We start from the raw sequence: 21,990 nt of genomic DNA, 5'->3' as shown, positions 1-21,990 counted from the left end.
ATGAATCCTTGTTATGTCAACTAGTTTGTATTGCCTATTTTGTTTACAAAATAAAAATTTAACAGACTCCTCAGTTTTCCATTGCCTTCCATCGACATCATCTCATACTCCACCCCTCATTTTGGCTTGTTGGGGCCAAAGCCTGGGTGTTTAGCCAAGTTCTCCAAATAGCAGGAAAGAGGGAACTTTGGCAGGTCCAGCCTCATGTTTGTATCTCTACTACTTCTGCTCCTCTGGCTGTGGAGACAGATAAGATCTCTTCCCGCAGCACTTTGTATTGTGTGATGCTGCCCTGAGTCATAGAGCAAGTTTGTCGGAGTTTCAGTAATCCTGACAAGGAAGTCTGCTGCCTGTGCGTTGCTGCAGGGAAGTGGCTTCCCCAGAGCAAGGCAGGGCACTGTTTGCCTCCAGGAGCTAGGCTTGTCTTCCTGGGTTATTCTTTGGGCCCTGGACCTGGGGAGACTTCTGAGGAGCGTCAGGTCCCACTCCAGACAGATAGCTGAGTCTCCAAAGTTGGGCTGGTTGCTGCCTCGTACTATACTCCCTGCATTTTGCTGGGAGTAGGTTTTTGGAGGGTCATCTGCATCATGAAGTCAGGGTGGGGCTGGGGCCACCCCAAGACCAGCTGTGGATTTTTAACAAGGGCCCAGCCAGACTCGGGAACCCCACTGCCACCCTCTGCCTGCACCGGGTCCAGAGCTAGAAGCCTTTCTCATCTTGGCCCCCATTTGGCTCTCTGAGGGCGTGGCCCTGTCTCCGGCCACCACCCTTGTCTGAACCTGCCTGTGAGCGGAGAGGAGCTCTGGGGAAGACTCGCAGCGAGGGGTTGTCACTGACGTGGCGTGCCCCGCGGGGTTAGCTATGAGTGGGTGGCCGCCAGGACAGTGCTCGACTGGAGCCAGGTTCCCTAGGCGGGGAACTGAGAACAGCCCCGAGCCTTCAAAGCCCGGAGCTGAGCAGCGGCGTCGTGGCACCCGGGGGAGGGCAACCAGTTGGGTGCAGCAAACCTGGGCGAGGCTAAGGCGGCCTCTGCCAAGCCCCTGCCCCCGCCCTTTCCATCAGATCGCTCCCTGGCCTTACACTGTGAGCCCCAGGCCGGGGAGGGCTGAAACGGGCGGCCCTGCGTGGGACGCAGATCCCCGGCGCGCCCAGTCCCCAAGGGGGAGGGGAGGGCCCCCCACCGGCGGTGCGCGGGGCGGGGTCGCGCAAGCCCCGCCCCGGCCGCGCGCCTGTCCGCGCCGCCCATTGGTCCCGAGAGCGGTGACTCGCGGGCTGAGCAGGAAGGAAACCGCTCCCGAACGCGGCGGCCTCGTCTCTAGGCCGTGCAGCTGCTGCCACCGCCATCTGTCTGCCTGTCCTCCTGTCGGTCCACCCGCAGCATGAGTGGCCTGCGCGTCTACAGCACGTCTGTCACCGGCTCTCGCGAAGTGAGTGTGCGCCCTGGGCTAGAGCGCGGGCGGCGGTTCCGGGGCTCTGGACCCGACGCCTGGGACCCGCCCCCAGGGCGGGGGCGCCGAGGTGCTGGGCATGGCCTCCGGGAGTTGGGCTGGGGGCAGGTTCTACAGCCCCGTCCTGAGCCTTGAACATTTACTGAGGGCATCCTGGGACCTCCGCACCCCCACTACAAGGCCGATCCTTGACCCTGTCCTTATCTGGCCCTTCCTCTCTCCACTGTGTCTGTACTTGGGGCGGGGGTGGCCCCTTAGCAGCCTCCACCCAGGCCTGCCCTGCTTTCCCCTTGCTGAGCTCCTGGCTCTCCACCCTGAATTTCTCACTTACCTTCACCCTGACTCCCCTCCTCATGGTTGGTGGTCCCTTTCTTCTTCCACACCACCACAAGCCTGACTCATCCTCCCAACTCCCTGTGGCCAGAACCCTCCCCTAGGGTGTGTAGGGGGACAGGGGGGACCAAAGCTCCTGACCACAGCCCCTTTGTCTCTGCCCAGGGTTCTCCCCCTCAATCTTGCAGGCTACTCGCTAACCCCTACCCACCCTCTGCCCCCAGATCAAGTCCCAGCAGAGTGAGGTGACCCGCATCCTGGATGGGAAGCGCATCCAGTACCAGCTAGTGGACATCTCCCAAGACAACGCCCTGCGGGATGAGATGCGAGCCTTGGCCGGCAACCCTAAGGCCACCCCACCCCAGATTGTCAACGGGGACCAGTATTGTGGGGTATGGGCCTCGGGGCTGGGGGTGGAGGAAACGTTACAGGAGGACACCAGCCTGAGTCACCTGAGACAGCACACCAGCACTCTGGTGACCGCTTCTCTTCCCCTCCCCTAGGACTATGAGCTCTTCGTGGAGGCTGTGGAACAAAACACACTGCAGGAGTTCCTGAAACTGGCCTGAGCCAAGTCACCCCCCTGGACTTCGTCATCACATTCCCCGCCCCCAGCGATCACCCCGCCATGAAGGACCTTGTGACCAACTCCCTGTTATTCCTAACCTTCTGAACGGGGAGCCCCTCCCCTCAACCCAAGACCCCTTCTCCTCCCCTAACTGTAAGCCCCCTCTTCTCCATTCAGCAGCAACATTCCTCACCCACCGGTCTCAGAAATTGTCTTAAGCAACAGCCCAAGTGCTGGTTGTCCTCAGCTCAGTCCTGAGGCTGCCACCCTGCCTGGCACTGGCTGATGGGCACCTTTGTTGATTCCATTAGCCAAGGCTCCGCCAAAGGCCCCGCAGTCCCCGTCCGGGAGCACCGCAGAAACAATTAAATGTTCCATTCCATTGGCACTGTGTCTGTCTGGTGTGGCCTGTGCCTCCCGGGTCCCGGCTCTGAGCAGAGCTGGTGGCAGACGTGATTGTGCTGAGGCTGTGCTCGGTGGGCAGGTCGACTGGCAGTCCCGTGTGGCACCTTTGTGTGTGTGACACACACACAGTTGGGTTTGGATATATGCCCAGATCACACACACACACACAATTGTACTGGGCCGTCGGTTTCTAGAGATGCTGGGGGGCGGGTCACCCTGCAGTGCCCGTGCATGTGGTGGTGCCCATGATGCGCTTGTGCCCTGGTGTGCACTGCACGTCTGCATGCCAGTCAGTAACAGGGCGGCCCCCTGTGCCCTCCTGCCTGTGTCCGGACAGCTCAGCTCGGTGTGGGGGTGTCGTGGAAGTGGGTGCCCAGGTGCAGTTCTGCCAGGGTGGGGGCAGTGGCTCTCATGCAGTGCTGAAGCATCCCTGCGTGCTTGTCCTGTGCGTGTCTGGGCGCAGGGATCCACTGGCCCAGGGGGTGCCGGGCCGGGGCGGGCCCAGGCCCTCCCTCCCCTGGAGCGGCTTAGCCCTCGGGGCACAAAGAGGAACCTACAGGACCAAGACCCAGGGCCAGGGCCGCCAGCTGGGGCTCGGGTTACGGCGGATCCGCAGAGCTAGCGCAGTGGGGCTGCCCCGCCAAGAGAGCCTCGCGGAGCAGCCGGTATCAGGCGGGCGGGCGGTTTATTTGGGGCCAGGGGCAGGTGGCAAGGCCCGGCGAACCCGAAGCAGCAGCGTGGCATTGGGCACCAGGCCCGCGGCCTGCAGGGTGAGCGCGTCGTCGTTGTAGACTGTGGGCGGGAACGTACTGAAGATCTCGAAGGTGGTGGGCTCCACGGCCCTGGGGACAGGGAAGCACAGGTCAGGCTGTGTCGTGGCGCTTGAGCCCCACTTTGGTCGCCAGCCGTGCCCAACGCCCACCTGGCCTGTGCGAGCAGGGCACGCACATCGCCGACCCTGTCTTCTGGCCGCATCATCAGGAGGAAAGCCTGCTCGCCGTTCTCAGACTTGATGCGCAGCATGGAGAGCTGGGGCGCCGGCGACTCCGGAGACTCCCGGCTCCTGCGGACCCAGAGGGCGTCGGTGCTCCCCCGAGGAACCCAAGCCCAGCGTCCTCACCTCTCCACTCGGCCCTCACCTCGCACGCTCAGCAGCCAAGGCAGGCGTCTCCACCACGATCTCCTGGATCCTGACAGGCAACGGGCAGCAGTTCTGGAAAGCATTGATGGAGTGACAGAGCCCTGGGCCCTGCCAGAGTCAGGGCCTCCCCCAACCCCTACAGGGGACATCTCCCTGCCCAGGGATGGATGAGACCAGTGAGCCAAAAGTGGCCCAGTGTGTAAACCGGGGCCCAAGGAGAGGAAACAGAAGGGAAGCTTTGGGAGGTGACTCCATCATTGCCTCATTCTAGTGGGGAAGACAGAATCCGACAGGCAGCGACCAGGCTGGATGCCTAACCCAGCATTTCCCTAGGGAAATGACACCTGAGCTGACGGAAGGGTGAAGAGGAGTTCTTAGAAATGGAAGGAGGAGGGGACAAGGATATCCCAGATAGCATAGATGAGACAAGGCTTCTGAGAAGAGGTGATATATTTGAGAGTCTGGAAAATCCTACGGATGGAGCCTGGTAGGCTACAGTCCATGGGGTCACAAAGAGTTGGACACGACTGAGCGACTTCACTTCCTTTCCTTCTTAGTTCATGGGGATCAGGCTGGACCGGGAAGAAAGAAAAGGTAAAAGATGGGAAGAGGACCAGGAAGGAATGACAGGCTTTACCTAGGAACCACTGGAGGGTTTCAACAGGAAAGAGACAAGATCCAATTTGCATTTTTAAAAGGGCACAGAGGCTGCTAGGGAAGGATGGCTGGCAGGGTGGGAGTGGAGGTGAGGTCAGTGAGGGGGCCACTGCAGTTGTCTGGGAGACACGGGAGCCTGGGCTAGGTTGGCAGGGACAGAACTGGAGAGGAGATGAATTTGGGAGCAGTTCTGGGGATCGACAGATCTGGCAGGACTTGGCCACGTGTGGTGAAGGCAGAGTGGGGGGTGGAAACGGGTTTGGTACCTTTCACAGGGGGAGGGGAGGACAGGGAGTGAGAAGAGGGCATGGTGAGTTGTGTGAAGCCCAGGAAGGTGTATTTCGGACTGAACCTTGAGGAGGTGGCCTGGACTTGAGCTCACCCCCAGCCTAGAGTCCCCTGACCTGCCTGTTCTTACAGCTCCTGCCCCCATATTGTGCCTGAAGCTCTCTGGTCCTCACTCAGAGCCCTCAGCAGCTTCATCATTTCCAGGAGACCATGGAACAGCTAGCTGTGAGGGGCCTGTCTCTCCATGCAGGCCATCCTGAGGGGCCCCCAAGCCTGAGCCTCCAGATTAACCACTGCTCTGGCCGGCTGGGCGAGGGTTGATGGCAACCACACACACACACACACACACACACACACACGGTAAGGCCCGGGGACCCAGGGCTGGGCTCACCTGCAGGGTGTCCCGGATCGGGCCCCGGATGTCAATCACCTCGCCTTGTCGGATCACAAATTTGGGGAGCCTGTTCAGAAACTTCTCGGCGGTCATCCTGGAGCCTGCAGGGAAGGCATCGGGGAGCCTTGGTCAGGTGGGGGCTGGAGTGATGGTGCAGGAGGCCCACCCGGAGCTTGTTGGGTACAGCATTCCCACCACCTGGCTCAGCCGCAGGGCCGAGCTCACCTGGATGCTCTATGCTGTCCAAGGGTTTTCGAATCCTCTGCAGGCCCACCACGCGGCCCTCACCTGGGAACGGGTCCAGCCCGTTCTCTGGGTAGACCTGACTGCGCAGGTCACTCACCTGGCAAGAAGGAAGGGAAACAGGGGCAGGCACAGCTCTTCAGCCCTGGGCTTCATCCCCACCCCTCCGTGCCCAAACAGAGGCCCCAGGAACAGGCCCGCGGGGTGGCCTGCCGCAATCCCCATGTTGCAGATGAGGGAACCGAGGCCCTGGGGAGAGCAGGAGAGCTGCCGTTCATGCTGCTCTCAGCCACCTGACCCCTGCTCTCCCTGCAAGCTCCCCCCCTCACGCCAGCTGGAGTCACAGTGCTGACATCCCCCTCCCAGAGCAGGGGAGGGATGAGGGTGTTTAGGAGAGGGCAAAGCCTGGCTTGGCATGCACTGCCTTGAACACCCCCAGTCGTGACTCACGGTAGTTTCCAAGCCGGGCTGGCACGCGCTCCCTCACATGCTCACACTGTGGAACTAACACACCACCCTCGGGGACACGGCCTCAGGTTGGTCCAGTCACCCTCATTTCGCCGCCCACCGCCCCCCCAGCAGGGGGCTGGCTGCACCTCAAGTTCTTTAGTCCCAGCATCTGCCTCCTTCCAAGGCACTGCCTTCCACCCCAACGAGGAGGTGCCAGGAGCCCCTGGGAGCATCCAGGTCGCCTCTGTACAGACACTTCGCTGTCCCCAGTTGGTCCAGGTGTCCTGGACATGGTGGAGGAGGGTCCCAGGCTGAAGGCTGTGCTTCGAGGCAGCCAGCAGGGGGCACTGCCTGCTGCTCAGCCTCCAGCCTTCCCTGCTGCTGCTGCTGCAGCTGGAGCCCCAGGGGCCACCACAGCCTCCCAGCTCCCTTCCCAGGCTGGTTTCAGGCTCCTTCTCCTTCTGGAGAGGTCATCAGATGGTGGGGGGTGGGGGAGAAGGAGGGTCCCCTGAGGTGGGCAGCACCTCTAGGTGAGGCCTGAGAAAGCAATCCCACCCCCTGTGCAAAATCCCCACACTGGGAGTGAGTAAGTGGTTCTGGGATCAGCCCATCACCTTAAAGGGGACACCATCAGGGTACAGCCGCTGGAGCTCTGAAGGGAAGAAGCCATCCAGTATGTCTCGAAGGCAGCGCTGTGGGGAGAGAGGCTGGATGAGGCCTGGGCTGGACCCTGTTTCCTGTCCAGACAGCAGGCTACAGGGGCGGGCTCCCTCTGTGGATCCTACTCTGGAAGTAGGGCCCCAGGGCTTGGGTGGGTAGGGGTGCTGCTGAAGGCTGCACATGAGCCTGGGGTGCTGGGGGAGAGCTGGGCCCGTTTAATAGTGAGCAAGAGGTCGGCCACCGGAGCAGCTTGAGGGTGCTTGGGCGTCTCCCCTTCCCCGTCACGCCTACCTGCGTGGAGGGATCATGGAAGGGCCGGAAGGGCCCATCAAACATCACGATGCCATTCCGGTAGAGCCTCAGCGGGATGGGTTCAAGGGTCCGGAGCGGCACTCTGTCGGGCACCGGCATTAACTGGGTGTCGCTGTCTCCCACCAGCTCGCTGAGATCTTTCAGGCTGGCCAGCAGCCTGTCAAAGTCCACCTCGGGGGGAACCAACGAGTCCCCTGGCAAAGGGGACGGACACCCATGAGCCTCTCTTCGGGGCTGCTGTGTGCTCCGGGGCCCTGGCCTTCATGGCCCCCCTCCCACGCTGGGCAGGGGACTTAGCATCTCTTTAAGTGACCCCCCTGGGGAGGGAGAAGGACAGCTGACCTAGATAATAATACTGGCTGTCTTTTAGTGAGCATCTGCTCTGTGCTAGGGGTTTACCATCTATTATCCTGTTCTCTCTTCATACCAACCCTATGCTGTAGGGACTATGAACATCCCCATTTTCCATATTAGGAAACAAAGGGCTAGAGGTTAAAGGCTGGCCTAGGGACACACACAGTAAGTGGTGGGAGCAGGACTGATCCTGGGTCAGATGTGCCAGGCACGGAGTTAGCAGCTGAAAGGCTCAGTGCCGAGTTCCCAGCAGTCTGAGCTCAAATTCCAGCTCTTCCCCTCTCCCTGTGTCACCCTGGTCAAGCCATTTCACTGCTCGGCACCAGAGCATTCTCTTCTGGAAGGGGATGATGACAGTACGAGGAGGGCTATGAGGATCCCAGAGGACTTCCAGCAGAGTCCTGAGGAATGGGCCTCAGGCCAGGCCAGAGGCTACGAGGCAGGGCTTATTCAATCTCCATTTTACACAAGAGGAAACAGGCCCACAGAGACAGAAAGTGACTTGCCCCAGGCCACTTGGTGAGTTAGAAGTGGTTGAGCTGAAATCTGTTTCTCCCACCCATCTGCGCCATCAGGAGAGGGAGGTGAGGGTCAGGACAGCCACTGGACAGAAGGGACATGGGACAGACCTTGGGTTGGACATACATTTCTTGAGTCACAGAGCCCTTTGACAAGCTGACAGCTTTGGCCTCTGCTTCTCCATATAGCTGTTCCTAAGCTTCACGGGGTGCAGGTGGGGTGGTGGGGACAGTCAGGACAGGTGCCAGCGCAGAAAGGGGGACAGGGCAGCTGGGATGCTGGTGGGGGGCAGGCCAGGAGCCTGTTCTCAGTCTTTGAAGGGATCTAGCCCCTAAGTAAGTCATCTACTAGGGTGGCAAGGCTGCAAAATACTGGTGCCTGGGGACTTCCCTGGCAGTCCAGTGATTAAGACTCTGTGCTTCCAATACAGGGGGCGCAAGTTTGATTCCTGCTAGGGGAACTGAGATCCCACATGCCTGCCACACGGTGCAGCCGAAAGCAAACAAATGAAAACAAACAAACACCGTTGGGGCTTTCTGGTCCTTCTTGGAAGCTGTTTTTCACCATGACAGCCAGGGTGCGGCAGGATGTGGGTCAGGTTTCTGGGGACCCAGTTCCTTCCCCTGCAGAAGTGCAGTGGCTTTACCGGGGAAGTACAGATGTGGGTGGCCCTGCTTCCTGTTGCCTTTGTGGCTGCTGAAACGGTAGCCCCGCTGGCCTTCCCCTCTGCGTCTGCACCTGCTACTGCTGTAGGGGCTGCACCTGCCTTGCCCTCTCCTAAGGTCCCCCGGGGTCCCTGAGGCTCCCAAGAAAAACTCACAGAACATCCTGGGTATCCCTGGTATGAGTCAGAACAACATCAAGACACTATTTTCCTTTAATAACTACTTTCAGAACATCTCGGTAAACCTAAAAATAACAACAGAGCAGCTCATCACTTTCCATGCCTGCCCCTGTCCCCAGCTTCCTACAGATGGGAAAGAGAGGCCCAGGAAGTCACATTACTTGGCCAGAGGAGGCCATGCAGAGCAGAGCCAAGAGGAGCCGCCTCCTGGGGCCTGGGCTCTTTCAGGGAGCTGACGGGTCGACAGGGGGAAGGCGCAGGCAGAAGGCCAGGGGAGGACGCCCAGAAGCAACAAAAGGGAAAAGGACAGTTTGCCAAGGAAATCTCTCCCAGCCAGGGTGGAGAAGTGAAAGCAGGGTGGGCTGGCGGGTATCAGATGCCGCAGATCCAAAGTGAGACAAGGCACCCCCAGCTTGGAAACGCAGCTCTGGACAAACCAGGGCTGAAACAATAAGGCAGGAAGGGCCAGGCATCACCCTCTCACAGCAGGGAGTGCTCAAGCTGGGCCCCCCACACCCCCCCAGCAACCTGGCAGCCATGTCACAAGGGATGAGGCAGGTCAGACACAGGTCAAGTGGGGCACTTCCCCTCTGAGCTGCAGCTTCTCCAGGGAGTTGGGGGGAGATACTAGAACTCTCTGACTACGTGGCGAGCACCGAGAGGCAGGCCTTCCTGCTTCCACTCTACAGATGAGGGGCCTAGGCCCGAGGAGGTGACACGCCCCGGGTCACGCCACGTGCAGGGCCCAGGTGACCCTCGGCCTTTGTCCTCTGTTGCCTCTCAGGGCTGGTTCTCTGGATTCTGCTTACGGGTTCCTCCCCAAGGAGGGGCACAGTGCGGGGAGACCCTCACCCGACTTGTGAGGGCCCATGATTTTACTTCCGGAGGGGAGTGCTGAGGCTTGGAGATTGAGTCCACGCTCCCTGGGCCCAGCTCCCCAGATCCTCGGGGCCCCAGCTCTGCAGCCACCATCGGCAGGCTCTCCGGGCTCGCGCTCTGGAGCCGTACGAGCAGGGCTACCACTTCCTAGCTGTGGGACCCTGGGCACGTGGGCCAACGTCTCTGGGCCTCAGCTTCCTCTTCTACACAACGAGGCCGATAACAGGCCCCGCTTCACAGGGCTGCAGGGAGGCTCACAGGAAGTGCCTGGCAGACAGGGCCGCTGTCGCCACTCACAGCCCACCCTCTTGCTCATCTCAGGGTTCAGGGTGCCCTCTCACCACCTCTGAGGAGAGGCCCTTGTCAGGAGCCCCTCCCCTCACCCCCGGGCCTGGGTCCCTGTTCCTCCTGGGCTTCTGGAACCCTTGGGCCCACTCTTGGTCCTTGTCACAGGTTGTTGTCATTCTGTCTGTCTTCCTGGCAAGAGCATCCAGCCCTGAGCCTGGCCCAGAGAGGGTTGCTCAAGAAGCCCTGGGTCCATTCCCCACCCACCACCCTGCCATCCAGCAAGCGTGCCCAGAGCGGCCATGCTCTGCCCTCCCCGAGTGGCATGGCGGTGCCCACACCCAGGTTCTGCCCTCCTCAGGCTCAGACTTGAGCAAAGGAGACAGGGAGACAGACAGTGCCCATGGCCTGTGGTTAAGTGCCACCAAGGGGGCCGCAGGGCCCACAGGAGGGTTAGACCCTGCGACTACGCATGGGTGAGTGGGGGGCCCACCCTCGTGGGAGGCCAGCTGGCTGCTGTGAAATGCCAGCAGTGCCCGAAGCACCCCAGCAGGCCCGCCCCCAAGCACCCAGGTGAAGGCAGTTGAACAGGAAGCAAGCCCACCATCTCCACGCACCTGCAAGCCAGGCCCTGCTCTGGGGACTTCGCCTACAGCTACTCCGCGCTTCAGAGGAGCCAGCGGGGAAAACACAGGCCCCCAGGGTCTGGTTACCTCTGGCACCACAACCAGCCTGACTCAGCAGGGTCCGACGGCTCGGGCCGCGCCTCTGAGCATTGTGCTGCCCATCCCCCCTCACCCTGTGCAGGGGCTCTGACCACCCAGGCCCTGCATGGGCCAGTCACCCGCATGGGCACCTGCCCTGGCCTTTGGGTCGAACAAGCCCTGTGCTGGCGCTCTGGAGCACCGCAGGGCCAGAGCAGTAAATGGACACAGCCACTGGTCACTGACTGCACATCGCCCCGAGAGGACGCTCCACACCCTAGGGGCACGCGGGCTCTCCATGGCCTGGGGTGGGGGCTGGTCACTCGTGCCATCTCCTCACTTCACAGAGCAGGATGTGGACTCAGAGGGGAAAGCGGTCTCCCCGTACAGGGTCTGATCTGGCCCACGCCCCCCTCTTCACCCAGGGCCTTTAAGGCTTTCACTCTAACGCAGGGCCCCTAACCATGCGCCCAGGCAGCTGCAGGGCGACACCATTCCTGGCGCCAAGCAGGCGCTCCATGCACATTTGCCCGAGCAGGTGGGCTTTGAGCTGAGCTTCAAAGGAGTGGAGAAAAGGGGGGCAGGGCACTTAGCGGGCAGAGTGGTCACAGCACAGGCCTGAGCTGGTGGGAGGCGGCCAGCCTGCCTGAGGTCTAGGCCGACCCAGTTCCAGGGGCTCGAGGGCCGCCTGCGGATGAGTGAAGCTGGTTGCAGCCCCACACAGAGGAGGCAGGGTGGCTTCTGGAGCGGAGATGCAGGAGCCTGGGCTTGGGGAGAAGGGTTGGGGAGGTGAGGATGGCAGGAGGAAAGCAGGAACTGGATGAAGGGTTGCAGGACTGACGTGCTCAGAGGGGTGGGGAGAAGGGAGTGAGGACTCAGAGTTGGCCAGAGCGCTCAGCCCTGAGCCGCGGCACCTGACTCGAAGGTGGTTAGGACCAGAGCCGAACGGTGCCTTTCATGTCTCTCTGCACACCCTGCAGCGCCTGGCACAGCCTCCACGCAGCTTACTGGTGGGAAGGGGTGAACGACCTGGCCTGGGGCCAAGCCCTTGCAAGGCTTCCTCTCAAGCCCCTGGGCCCTTCGTTGGCCTAATCGACTGTCCTCCCTAAGGCAAGAGTCCCAGGCTCTAGAATGTTTGGATCAGCCTGTTTGCCTAATACAGATACCCCAGCTCACCTGTCAGCTGGCCTGCTGCCCCAGGGTCTGCAGGGGGTGGAAGCCAACAGCTGTTGTTGAGTCACTAAGTCGTATCTGACTCTTTTGTGACCCCCATGGACTGTAGCCCTCCAGGCTTCTCGGTCCATGGCATTTCCCCAAGCAAGAAGACGGGAGTGGCTTGCCATTTCCCTCTCCAGGGGATCAGACTGCCTAAGAAACCGGCCAGAGCAACAGGGCCAGCCAGAGACCAGCTTCAGGGACCTGAGGACCCTTGGGGCAGGGGCAAGCTGGCCCCTGGGGACAAGGCTCTGGGGAGAAGAAGGGGGAAAGCTCCGGCAGTCCCTGGAGAAAAAAGCTGCTAGAAATGAGAAACATGTTCATCTGGCAGGAGAGCTAAATTGAGGCCCCTCCCTGCTGAAGAATCGAAAGGCAGAAGCACAAACGGAAAGCTCGGGGCCGGGTGGCTTTCACAGGTGACTTCAGAGCAACCGTACTCTGAGCAAAAACAAACAACAGAGGGGAGGTGGGGGCTGCTCTCTTTTTGAGGGAAGAGGCTGGAATCCACAGAGCCAGGTCCAGAAACCAGCTGTCTGGTCTGACCTCTTCCCCAAAGGAGCAGGGAGGCCCCACTGCCCAGGAGGAAGTCTGGCTTCCAACAAGTCAGCAGGGCCACATGAGGCCTGAGCTGGCTCACCACATGGGGTGGGGTGGGACAGGGGGTGTGTCTGTGTGTGTATGCGTGCGCAGTGCTGGCAGGCCTTTGGTCCTAGACCCTAGGGAGGGACATTCTTATAGCTTCTGGCAGTTGCCTACCAGGTCTCACCTCTCATCGGGGCAGAGGTCCTTGGAGACACTCAGCACTCTGCATAGGGTTCAGCTCCTGGCATGGCCTGGGCGCCATACAGTCCCTCAGCTTTGCCATGTCCCAAATGGACTGGGCATCTTCCCCACAGCCATGCTCCCCAGGGTCACCCGAGGTTCCTCCCACCCTCTCCCTGATGTACATTCAATTGTCAAGAGCATGGATTCTCTTCTTAAATCTCTCTGCTCTGCCCATCCTCACCAGCCCCACTCGTATGCTGGGCATCATATTATCTTCCAGCCTGGATGATTGTAACCACCTCCCAATGGGCTCTCAGCCTTAAGTCTTGCCCTTTCCCTCAACAGTCTTCAGACTTAAGTCTCTCCATTTTCTTATCTGTAAAATGGAATCATTCCTGGCGCATGTCAAGGCTATTTATAAAAATGCTTTAAGTTAGTAAGTGTGGTAAAAATGGGAAATGATACTTCTGCAAAAAGGGTGAAGGGGTTGTACCCCGAGACTTAGGGGGATCTGCCCAAAGTGCAGAAGGTGGGACTCTCAGGTTTTCAGCCTGGGTTTTTACCCAGCAGTAAACTTATGAAATTAGGACAGGGCAGCTGTCTTCCAGATGGTCCCCTGAGGGCCAAGCTCATGCTCCCACGAGGCTGCCGCTACCTTCTTTACCTTCTGACGGCGGAAAACAATGAGAGCTCCCATTTGTGGACTGACAACCAGCAAGGTCAGTGCCAGATGCCACATGCAACTCACTGGCTCCTAATTAACTCCACGGGGAAGAACGAAAGTGAAAGGCGCTCAGTCGCGTCTGACTCTTTGCAACCCCACGGACTGTATGTAGCCCGCCAGGCTCCTCTGTCCGTGGGATTTCCCAGGCAAGAATGCTGGAGTGGGTAGCAGTTCCCTACCCCAGCCCCATCTACTGATGAGGAACTGGAGGCTTAGAGAATGGAACTTGAGTATCCAAATCACACTGGGGCTAGGTGGGAGGGCGGAGATGAGAACCCACCTCACATCCTGGTCACACCCAGGAGAAGTGTGACCAACTCCACAGCCTGGAGAACTACTTTCCAGGCAATGATGGAAAAACGGACCCAGCTTTCAGAACCCAGCCAGCTCAATGGCCCCAAATCTCTGGAGTGCATCCCTCTGGCATGCCACAGAAGTGGGTGGATTCCAATGGTTTGCTACAAATCAACCTGGAGAGGCAGTCTAAAGAGGTGGCTGAGCCCTTGGACTGAGGGGTGGCTTCCAAAGGAGGGGGAATCGTTTCTAAGGGCCACAGCTTTTGAATGGGTGACATTTTGTAAACTATGGTGCCTGAGACAAGGGAGGCCTTGTTAACATTTTGCATCTTTGGGTCCCTGGAGCCTTTGGCAACTTGAGCAAGCAGAGTCCGGGGTTAGGTGGTCAGTGTTGGAGGCTGGGGCCTCTCCCTCCTGCCCCCGTGACAGCAGCAAGGCAGGGGAGGCAGGGCGCAAATGAGCTGGTGTCCCGACAGCTGTGGGCAATCCAGAGCTGTTGGCGTTTCCTTTGCAGGAGGAGCCAGGGTGGACCCCAACTCTACCTGGCTTCCAGAACTTCTTGGCCGTCATCCAGTCCCTCTCGCCATCCTCCGAATCCTCCTGGTCCGTGGGCTCGCCCACCCACTGCAGGCCGTAGTCACCGAGGAACCGCTGGGAGGAGAGAAGCCGGAGGTGTCAGGGGGCGCTCACTGTCAGCTCAGCCCCTTCCCAGGGAACAGGTGGCATTCGTGCAGCCCCCCACTTCAGGCCTCGGCCGATGGGGCCGTGGGGGGATGGGGCCAGGGCTCTGGGCCACTTCCTGCTGTGGCTTTGGGAGGCCCCTTCTCCTAGAGCCTGAGGCTTCTCCTTGCAAAATGGGAGTTGTCAGATGAAGCTTGTGAGGATGACTGACGTGTCATGTCCTTAGCACAGACCCCGGCACAAGTAGGAACTCGCTGAAGGCAGCCACAATGCCTGCGGGGAGCCTTGTGGGTCTGGCTCGACTGGGAGGAGGGGCAGCAACGCCTCGCTCTGCAGGCTCAGAGGTATGCCCACCCCCGTGTGGCCTCTCCAGGGCTGGCCTCACAATCCTTTGCCGCAGGAGGGCTTCTGAGTCGTCCATACTTTCTGGTGCCGCTTCCTCATCCCCATGCCCTTCCTTCACCCACTCCCGCCGGGCCTCCGGCTCCACGGCTCAGTGCAACTCCTTGCAGACGGCCACCTGCCCAGCGCCTAACCCAACGAGCACACTTCTGTGTTCATCTCTTGCGACATGTTCTTGCTTTTCAGTTTCAGATTTCTAGCCATTTAAAAGACCTCCCACAGGCATCTCAGACTCAAAATGAACTGGCCCAAACAGTCATGACTCCCAAACGTCGTTCCCTCTCAGCCTCCTGGTCTCGGTCAGTGGCACTGGCTTCCTCCATCACCTGATCCTCTCCGTGCCCAACCCCCAGGACCCCCAAGGCCTGTGGCACCAGTGCCACAGCAGGCTTGGGTCCTCCATCCGCTCTGCTCCCTCTCCCCTGGGCCAAGCCACGGCCCTCTTCCTCCTGGACCGCCCAAACTGCACGTCCGCCTGCCTCCCCGGCCCACTCCTCCACCTCAAACCTGCCTATGGTCTCCCACACTCTGGGACCCTGTTCCCCACTGCGCCTGGCTCCAGGATGTGGTCCCTGTGGCCTCTCCCCCTCCTCCCTTTCGCTCCCCACAGCTCCCAGCCACAAGCCCAAGTCGACGTGGCAGGAAGAGGCGGAGGCTTTCCTCTTCGGCTTGGATCCTCTTTTCCCTGATAACTCGCCTCATCCTCGGTATCTCTCGCCCAACGTCACCCCTCAGAGTGGCCCAAACCCCGGCCAGCCTCTGCTGCATCACCCCGTGAACTATTTCAGCGTGTTCTGTACTCGTGGCTCTTCCTACGTACTTGCATATGTGTCTGTCCCCTAGGCTGTCAGCGCCCCGAGGGCGGGGCACATAGGAAAGACTTCGGATGAGTTTCCTAAATTAAGGGAGCAATGGATGCGTGAACAGTGTGAAGGTGGGAGCCCCAGTGCCCTCTGCCCCGGGTGGGCAGCCCTCGGCCCTGTGGCGGTGGCTCAGCGAAGCTGCACGGCTGCGGGCAGTCTCCCAGCAGACTTCTCAGGGAGCAGCTGTGCACCCACAGCCCCAGGTAGGAAGAGGCCTGGGTGCGAAGGGCCCTCAGCTGCAGCTGCGGCTTGGGAGTTTGCATCTGTGCTCTTAGATTAGGCTGGGGCTTTGGAGAGCAACTCTGTGGAGAGGAGACCTCAGGAAGAGCATCTGACAGGGCCGGTGAGGGAGCTGGGGCGTGGGGGCGGCGCTGAGGGAGCATGTGTGCCCAGGACCCTCCTTGGAGCTAGGGTCCCTCCGGTTCAAGCCTTGCTGTATGAATGGGGGCAAGACAGCTGACACTGGGTGAGTGCCATGCTACCTCCAGAGACAGGGAATGGCTGTGAGCGACACAACACGCGCAAACGGCCAGGCCCCGCGCTGGGTCGTGGCCGTGCCGCACCCAACAGGAGAAAAGGGCCCTTCCCTCCCTCCCTCGTGGTGTCTGCGGTCCCCCAGAGAAGAGGTGTGGTTCTCAGAAAGCCTAGAAGGGAGAATCTGCCCAGGTCACAGTTCAAGGGGTCCCCTAGGGAAAGGCCCCCTGCCTCAACCTGAGACTTTGAGAGGATGAGTGAAAACTCACCAGGGGAAGGTGGGAAAAACATTTCAGGTGGAAGGAATGGTATTGACCGGGGTCCTGAGGCGGGAAAGAACTTGACAGAGCCACAGAGCCCGAGGCAGGCCCCTGCCAAGGCCGAGGCCGGAGGAGAGTGGTTTGAGATGAAAGTGAGGAAGCGGGGAGGGGCCCTGTGTGGGGTGTGTGCGGAGGGGACCCCGGAGAAGCGGGCTCTGACCCTGGGTCTGGGGGCAGACAGCCCTGGGCACGCCACCTCCCTCACCTCCATCTCCCCAACCTGCTGCTGCAGCTTCGCGCACACGGTCTCCAGCTCCTCCTGCCGCTGCAGGCTCACCTTGCCTTGGGGTGGGGAGACAGAAGGGGTTCCACGGCCCCTGCACCCAGGCTGCCAGGCTGCTCGCTTCTGGCTTTGACCAGAGCTTTGGCCTGAGGCTTACCTAGAGAAGCTGCCCCTCTGAAAACTCAAGGGATTCCTGAGAACCACCTCTTGGCCCCTTCCCCTGACCTTGAAGAGGGGACGCCCAGGCTCTCAGGAGGCCACCAAGCTCCATCCCCCCACCCCCCTGCCCCAGAGCAAGGCTCCTGGGGGCGGCATTTCCTCCAGGCTTTTCTGAACTCAGGGGTGGGCTAGGGCTGTGCCCAGGGGACGCAGTCCCTCACAGAAGGGCACCGTCCTGGGTGTCACTGCTCCTCTCTGGGCTCCATTGTCCAGACCCCCCGCACACATACACACAGGACTCAGCCGGATGCTCTGGAGCCGATGCCCAGGGGTCACCAGCCCCAGGGGAGGTGCAGGGGTGAGCTGGCCAGCCAGCAGAGAGGGCCTCTTACCCTGGTGCTTCTCGAGGGTCTCCACCATCTCCTCCAGGGCCTGTATCTTCCGAGTCTGCAGCAAGGAGGTGGGAGGGGAGCGGGCCTGGTGGCTTCCAGAGCCCATGGGAGCCCCTTCCGGATGGGAAGAGCCCGCTTGAAGCCCCTGCCCCACCCTGGGTGCAGCCACCACTTCTGTACCTCAGATGAGCCCTTTTGTGACTCCACCGAGGTGAGGGAAGGGTGTGGGGCACCCCTAGGTGCCCAGCACTCAGCAGCCACTGCTGCCACCCAACCTGAGGGCGAAGGCCTGGCTCAGAGGTGAAGACCTCGAGGCTTCGTGCTCTGGCCCCCGAGGTGGGAGGTCTGGTCAGGGAGATGGTTCGAGAACCCATCGTCTCTGGCCTACTGCAAGAGTAGCCTCACTGGCCTCCCCAGCCTGGGCCCTTCCACCCCTGGGACCAGACCCTGGCCCTCTGCCCGCTGGGGCCCCACCTTGGACAGTATCTCGTCAGTCTGGGCCTTCACCTGCCGTTCCAGATCCCGCAGTTTCCGTGTCAGGGTGGCCACCAGCTCCGAGTCATTGCACACGGGGACTGCCAACCAGACAAGGTCCTTGAACCCAGCCTAGAGCTGAGGCTGATGGGGTGGGGGTCCAGGGGAGGGGGGAGAGATCCCCAAACATGGGAAGAGGCATGCTAACAGCAGCTGCCACCTATACTATAGCCCGCCAGGCTCCTCTGTCCATGGGATTCTCCAGGCAAGAATACTGGAGTGGGTTACCATGCCCTTCTCCAGGGGAGCTTCCCAACCCAGGGATGAAACCAGGGTCTCCTGCATTGCAGGCATATTCTTTACCTTTGGAGCCACCAGGGAAGCCCCTAGACAACGGGGACTGTCCTAAACACTTTCCGTGTGTCAGCTTTTCTGAGGAAATGAGCTGCTTTGGGAATCTGAGGCACAGAGATTCAGTAATGCACTCAAGACGTACAAAGAAGTGGTACAACATCCACGTCACATTACAAACACTGTCGAAAAGTTCACCCTCAGCTGAATCACATGTCTAATCTCACCCCTAATTCACAGGCAGTAAAGTGGACAGAGGAGCAAGTTAACAGCATGGAGACAAGTCACAATGGGGCCCATCCTGCAGGGCAGGTGGTCTGGACTCTTCAAAAAGCATCGTTTAAAAGAGGCAGGGACTCTGCTCTGCAGAAGTACAACAGTCAGATGTATGACATGACTCTCACGTAGAACCCAAATCAGTAAAAAAAAAAAAAGCTCTGGGAGAAATTTTGGAACACTGGGATGTCACAGTTACTGAGCTGTTCACATTCTGAGGTGTGATCACAGCCTCGTGGTTATGTATTCCCTTCCTCCTAGAAGATGCACAGGGAAGTACTTAGAGCTGAACTGTCACGATATCTGTGATTGATTTCTAAATGGTTCATCTAAAAAAATGCACTTGTGTTCATCCAGACGTGTATATGGAGAGAAAGCAAGCATGGCAAAATGTCACTTATTATCGAATACAGGAGGAGGATGTGTGAGCGCCTGCTGTACTATTTCAACTGTCTTGTTGGCCGACAATGTTTTAAATTAGGGACTTCCCTGGTGGCCCCATGGTTAAGAATCTGCCATGCAATGCAGGGTTCCATCCCTGGTCAGGGAACTAAGATCCCACGTGCCACAGTACAACTAAGCCCACGGGCTGCAACTACTGAGCCTGAGGTGCCAGCCACAGCCTTCCCTGGGGCTTGAACAGACCTCCTGAGCTAAGGGCTGGGCCCATGTGCGGCTTCATGCCAAGCCAAGCTCTGAACAGGTCTGGGCTGCAGGCACGTGCCCACAGTCAGCCAGGAGCAGAAGCAGCTGCCTCTGACGCAGCAGGCAGGAGGAGAGGCCATGCCTCTTGCGGCCTTGCTCACTGGGGTCTTTCCTGCTGCCAGGGACTCAGACCCCTTTGGGCGTCTGCACTCACCTTGCCTGCCCACAGGGGCACCTATGCCACCATAGCAGGAAGGGACAGAGATCCTTTCTTCTGAGCCATGCGCGCCATTCAGCATGCCCACCTCATCTTCTGCAGACAGGGATGCCCGGGTCACCGCTCTGCAGCTGAGGCCCTGGGCCCTGGCCGAGATGAAGCAGCCTGTACTCTGTCCCTCACCCTCCTCCCTGCCCCCCATGTATGGGGAGAGAAAACTTGGGGTGCTGGAGAACAAGGATCCAACCAGAACAGGCCTCTTCTTGTTCTCCCAGCCCAGCTCCTGGGGGTCCCTGAGGGGCCAAAGCCTGCATCAGAGTGGGGGCTAGAGCGCGGTTGGGATGCAAAGGTTTGAGCCTGCAGGAGGCAAGGCAGTCATATGCGGACTGGGCTTCAAGGAGAAAAGGCTGTAATGGGCTGGAAGTCACTGTCGTGGGCGGGGAGGCGGGCAGGGGTCTGGCGCCCTCACGGCCCACCCCACAGTGAGCGGAGGGATTCCAACGTTAGTCAGGACATCCCTGTTCAGGGTGCGGAGTCTCCTAACCCGAGAGCCACGGGCAGCACTGTCGCAGGCCAGCCACCCTGACTGACAAGGCAGTCCACCATGCTCTTTCTCTCCATCCGCCCAAATACAAGGGCGTGAGGAGGGCCCGTGGGCCACAGCCTACACTTACCATTTCCGTAGATTTTTAGCCCCCGCCTCCTGGGAACGGGTAGGAAGGAGAAGGAAGACAGACAAGTTAGGACCCCCTGGACTGCCATGGGGTGGGGTGGGGGGGCTTTGGCACCAGGTCCACCCCCCGCCAAGCCTAAAAAAGATGCCTCGTGAGGACATCCACCCCCAAATCCCATCCTGGCCTGGGGGTGAGCCAAGGCGCAGGCGTCAGGGTATCTGACTCCTCCCGACGGAGACAGATGGGCAACAGCTGAAGGGCAGAGCCTTGGGGAGAGGACCACAAGAGTCCCCAAGCCCAGGAGCCCAGCCCCAGCTCTGCTCTGAAATGGCTGCAGGACCCCAGGCCTGCCACTTAACCTCTCTGGACCCCCTTGGCCATGACACAGATGACTCAAAGTGGGGTTCAGGAGAACAGGGAGAAGGGTAAAAAAAGATGCTTCGCAAAGATGAAAGCGACAGAAAGATGGCTAGGATTCCCTCCACGGAGAGCCCAGCATGTGACACGGCGGGCCCAGAACGTCTGGGCCATCAGTGTCTGCAGAACTAATTCATGCACAACGAATAAACGGAAAGATGCCGAGCTACCCCACAGCCCACACCTCACTGGAGGCTGTGCTTAGACGCATGGACAGCCTCCCAGAAGAAAGGACGAGAAGGAAGAGGTGGCCAGGGAGATACATCACTTATTACTTCCCCAAGACGCTAGGAGTCAATCTCTGAGTTCATGGGACGGCCGGGAGGAGGCAGGGGCATGGGCACAAAGACCCCAAGAGGCTGGCTCCTTACCCAGGATTCACAGGCTCCGACTGTAGAGGCACTCTCCGGGTCTTGCCAAGGGAGGCCAAAGGTGAGCTCATATTTCTACTTCTAGATTCTAGCCGTCGGGAATCCCCTGAGAAGAATGAAATCAGCCACTGAGGACAGCCACTGAGGACCAGGGAGCGGCCTGAAACCTGCCCTTCCCTGCCTGCTTTTCTGAGGAGCGGGCACTGTCCAGGGAGCGGTGCCCCTCATGTCTTCCCACGGCCCCTGCAGAAGTTTGTGGAGGCAACCTGGCCTCAGGATCCCATGCTTGATGTCCACCGGCTCCGCTGGATATCTAGCTCTCTGCTCTGCTCCTGGAGGCCTCTGGCCTAGCAATACCTGAGAAATAGGCAATGGGGTGGGATGGGGGCAGAGGCTGGCCACTTGACCAGGACTTTCCCAGACCTCCATCCCGGGCACAAGACCACCCAGGTGGCCAGTGGCTTTTGTCCATCTATCAAGGACCTGGTCCTCACAAAGCTGATCATCACAAAGCCCAGTGTCCCTCCCCACCTCCAACATCTCAGAGCCAGAGGGGGGCAGCCCCAAGGCAGGGTTCTACCAGGACACTGCACATGGCAGGGAGTCGAGGGCCCAGGCTCTGCGCAGGCTCTACCATCCGCCAGTACAGCCTGCACCTCACTTTCCTGTAGCATAAAGTGGGGATGGTAACAGTACCAGCCCGGCAGGCGTAACACACGTAAATCACCTCGCCCAGGGCCACGCACTAAAGGAATCACTCAAAACTGCAAATTGTGACTGCTGATGCCATCAGCACGCAGAAGGCCCTCATAAACGTTTGTTTCCCTTCCTTTCCTCTTCCTTCAGGGAAGATGAATGAACGTCAGGGATGCAATTAAAGGTCACTATTCAGTGAATCAAGTGTATCGTGTGGCCAATATCTAGACATCTTAGTCAGACGCCCTCCGCCAGATCCTGAATCATTCTTTAGTCCCACTTTGGACATGTGTGGCCCTGGCCTTCACCCTGGCCCTGAATTTTCCCGTGAAGCAGGGAAGGGGACCTGCATCACCAGGCGGCAGCTGCCTTGGTCCTGATTCTGGAGTTTGGGACTCATGTCCCGCCCTCACTCAGAGGTGCCCTCCAAAGACCAGGCCCAGAGTCTTCTCACTCCCATCACCCAGCATCCAGCCTCCCCAATCTGCCCCCAGCCTACCTAGTTCCTGCCATCTCACGCGGGCATCCTTGCGGTTTGTGTGGCCAAGTGTGATAGCCCCTGTGGCTCCCTGCACCAGTCTCCACACACTGCCAGAGGGATTTTCTCACACACAAAGCTGACAGGTTGCTTCCCTGCTAAATACTCCCAATGGCTCCTTCTCATCCACAGAAAAAAAAATTCAAAATTCCAGACTTCCTTGCTGGGAGCTGACCGTGGCACAGATCATGAACTCCTTACTGCAAAATTCAGACTTAAGTTGAAGAAACTAGGGAAAACCACTAGACCATTCAGGTATGACCTAAATCAAATCCTTATGATTATTCAGTAGAAGTGACAAACAGATTCAAGGGATTAGATATGATAGAGTTC

The 21,990-nt window shown here is 59.5% G+C and overlaps 2 protein-coding genes across 2 annotated transcripts; one reads left to right on the top strand and one right to left on the bottom strand.

Moving 5' to 3' along the window:
- The first annotated feature begins 1,279 nt into the window (after positions 1-1,279).
- Positions 1,280-2,721, top strand: SH3BGRL3 (SH3 domain binding glutamate rich protein like 3). Its single transcript, XM_068968963.1, has 3 exons — positions 1,280-1,427; positions 2,006-2,173; positions 2,285-2,721. Exons 1-3 carry the CDS (start codon positions 1,380-1,382, stop codon positions 2,348-2,350), a joined length of 282 nt encoding a protein of 93 aa, XP_068825064.1. The 5' UTR covers positions 1,280-1,379; the 3' UTR covers positions 2,351-2,721.
- A 718-nt stretch (positions 2,722-3,439) lies between these two features.
- UBXN11 (UBX domain protein 11) lies at positions 3,440-20,494 on the bottom strand. Its single transcript, XM_068969170.1, has 14 exons — positions 20,424-20,494; positions 19,636-19,664; positions 18,959-19,054; positions 17,473-17,573; positions 16,999-17,053; positions 16,430-16,506; positions 14,027-14,135; positions 6,879-7,093; positions 6,542-6,619; positions 5,460-5,577; positions 5,232-5,335; positions 3,894-3,967; positions 3,677-3,817; positions 3,440-3,596 (listed from the first exon to the last, which is right to left on the bottom strand). The coding sequence occupies exons 1-14, from the start codon at positions 20,492-20,494 to the stop codon at positions 3,440-3,442; spliced, it is 1,425 nt and encodes a 474-aa protein (XP_068825271.1).
- Positions 20,495-21,990: the final 1,496 nt, after the last annotated feature.

The sequence above is a fragment of the Capricornis sumatraensis genome, chromosome 3, assembly GCF_032405125.1.
Source record: "Capricornis sumatraensis isolate serow.1 chromosome 3, serow.2, whole genome shotgun sequence".
In the NCBI taxonomy this organism is placed as follows: Eukaryota; Metazoa; Chordata; class Mammalia; order Artiodactyla; family Bovidae; genus Capricornis; species Capricornis sumatraensis.
The sequence above is the reverse complement of the archived record's forward strand: the minus strand, read 5'-3'. Positions and strand labels throughout refer to the sequence as shown.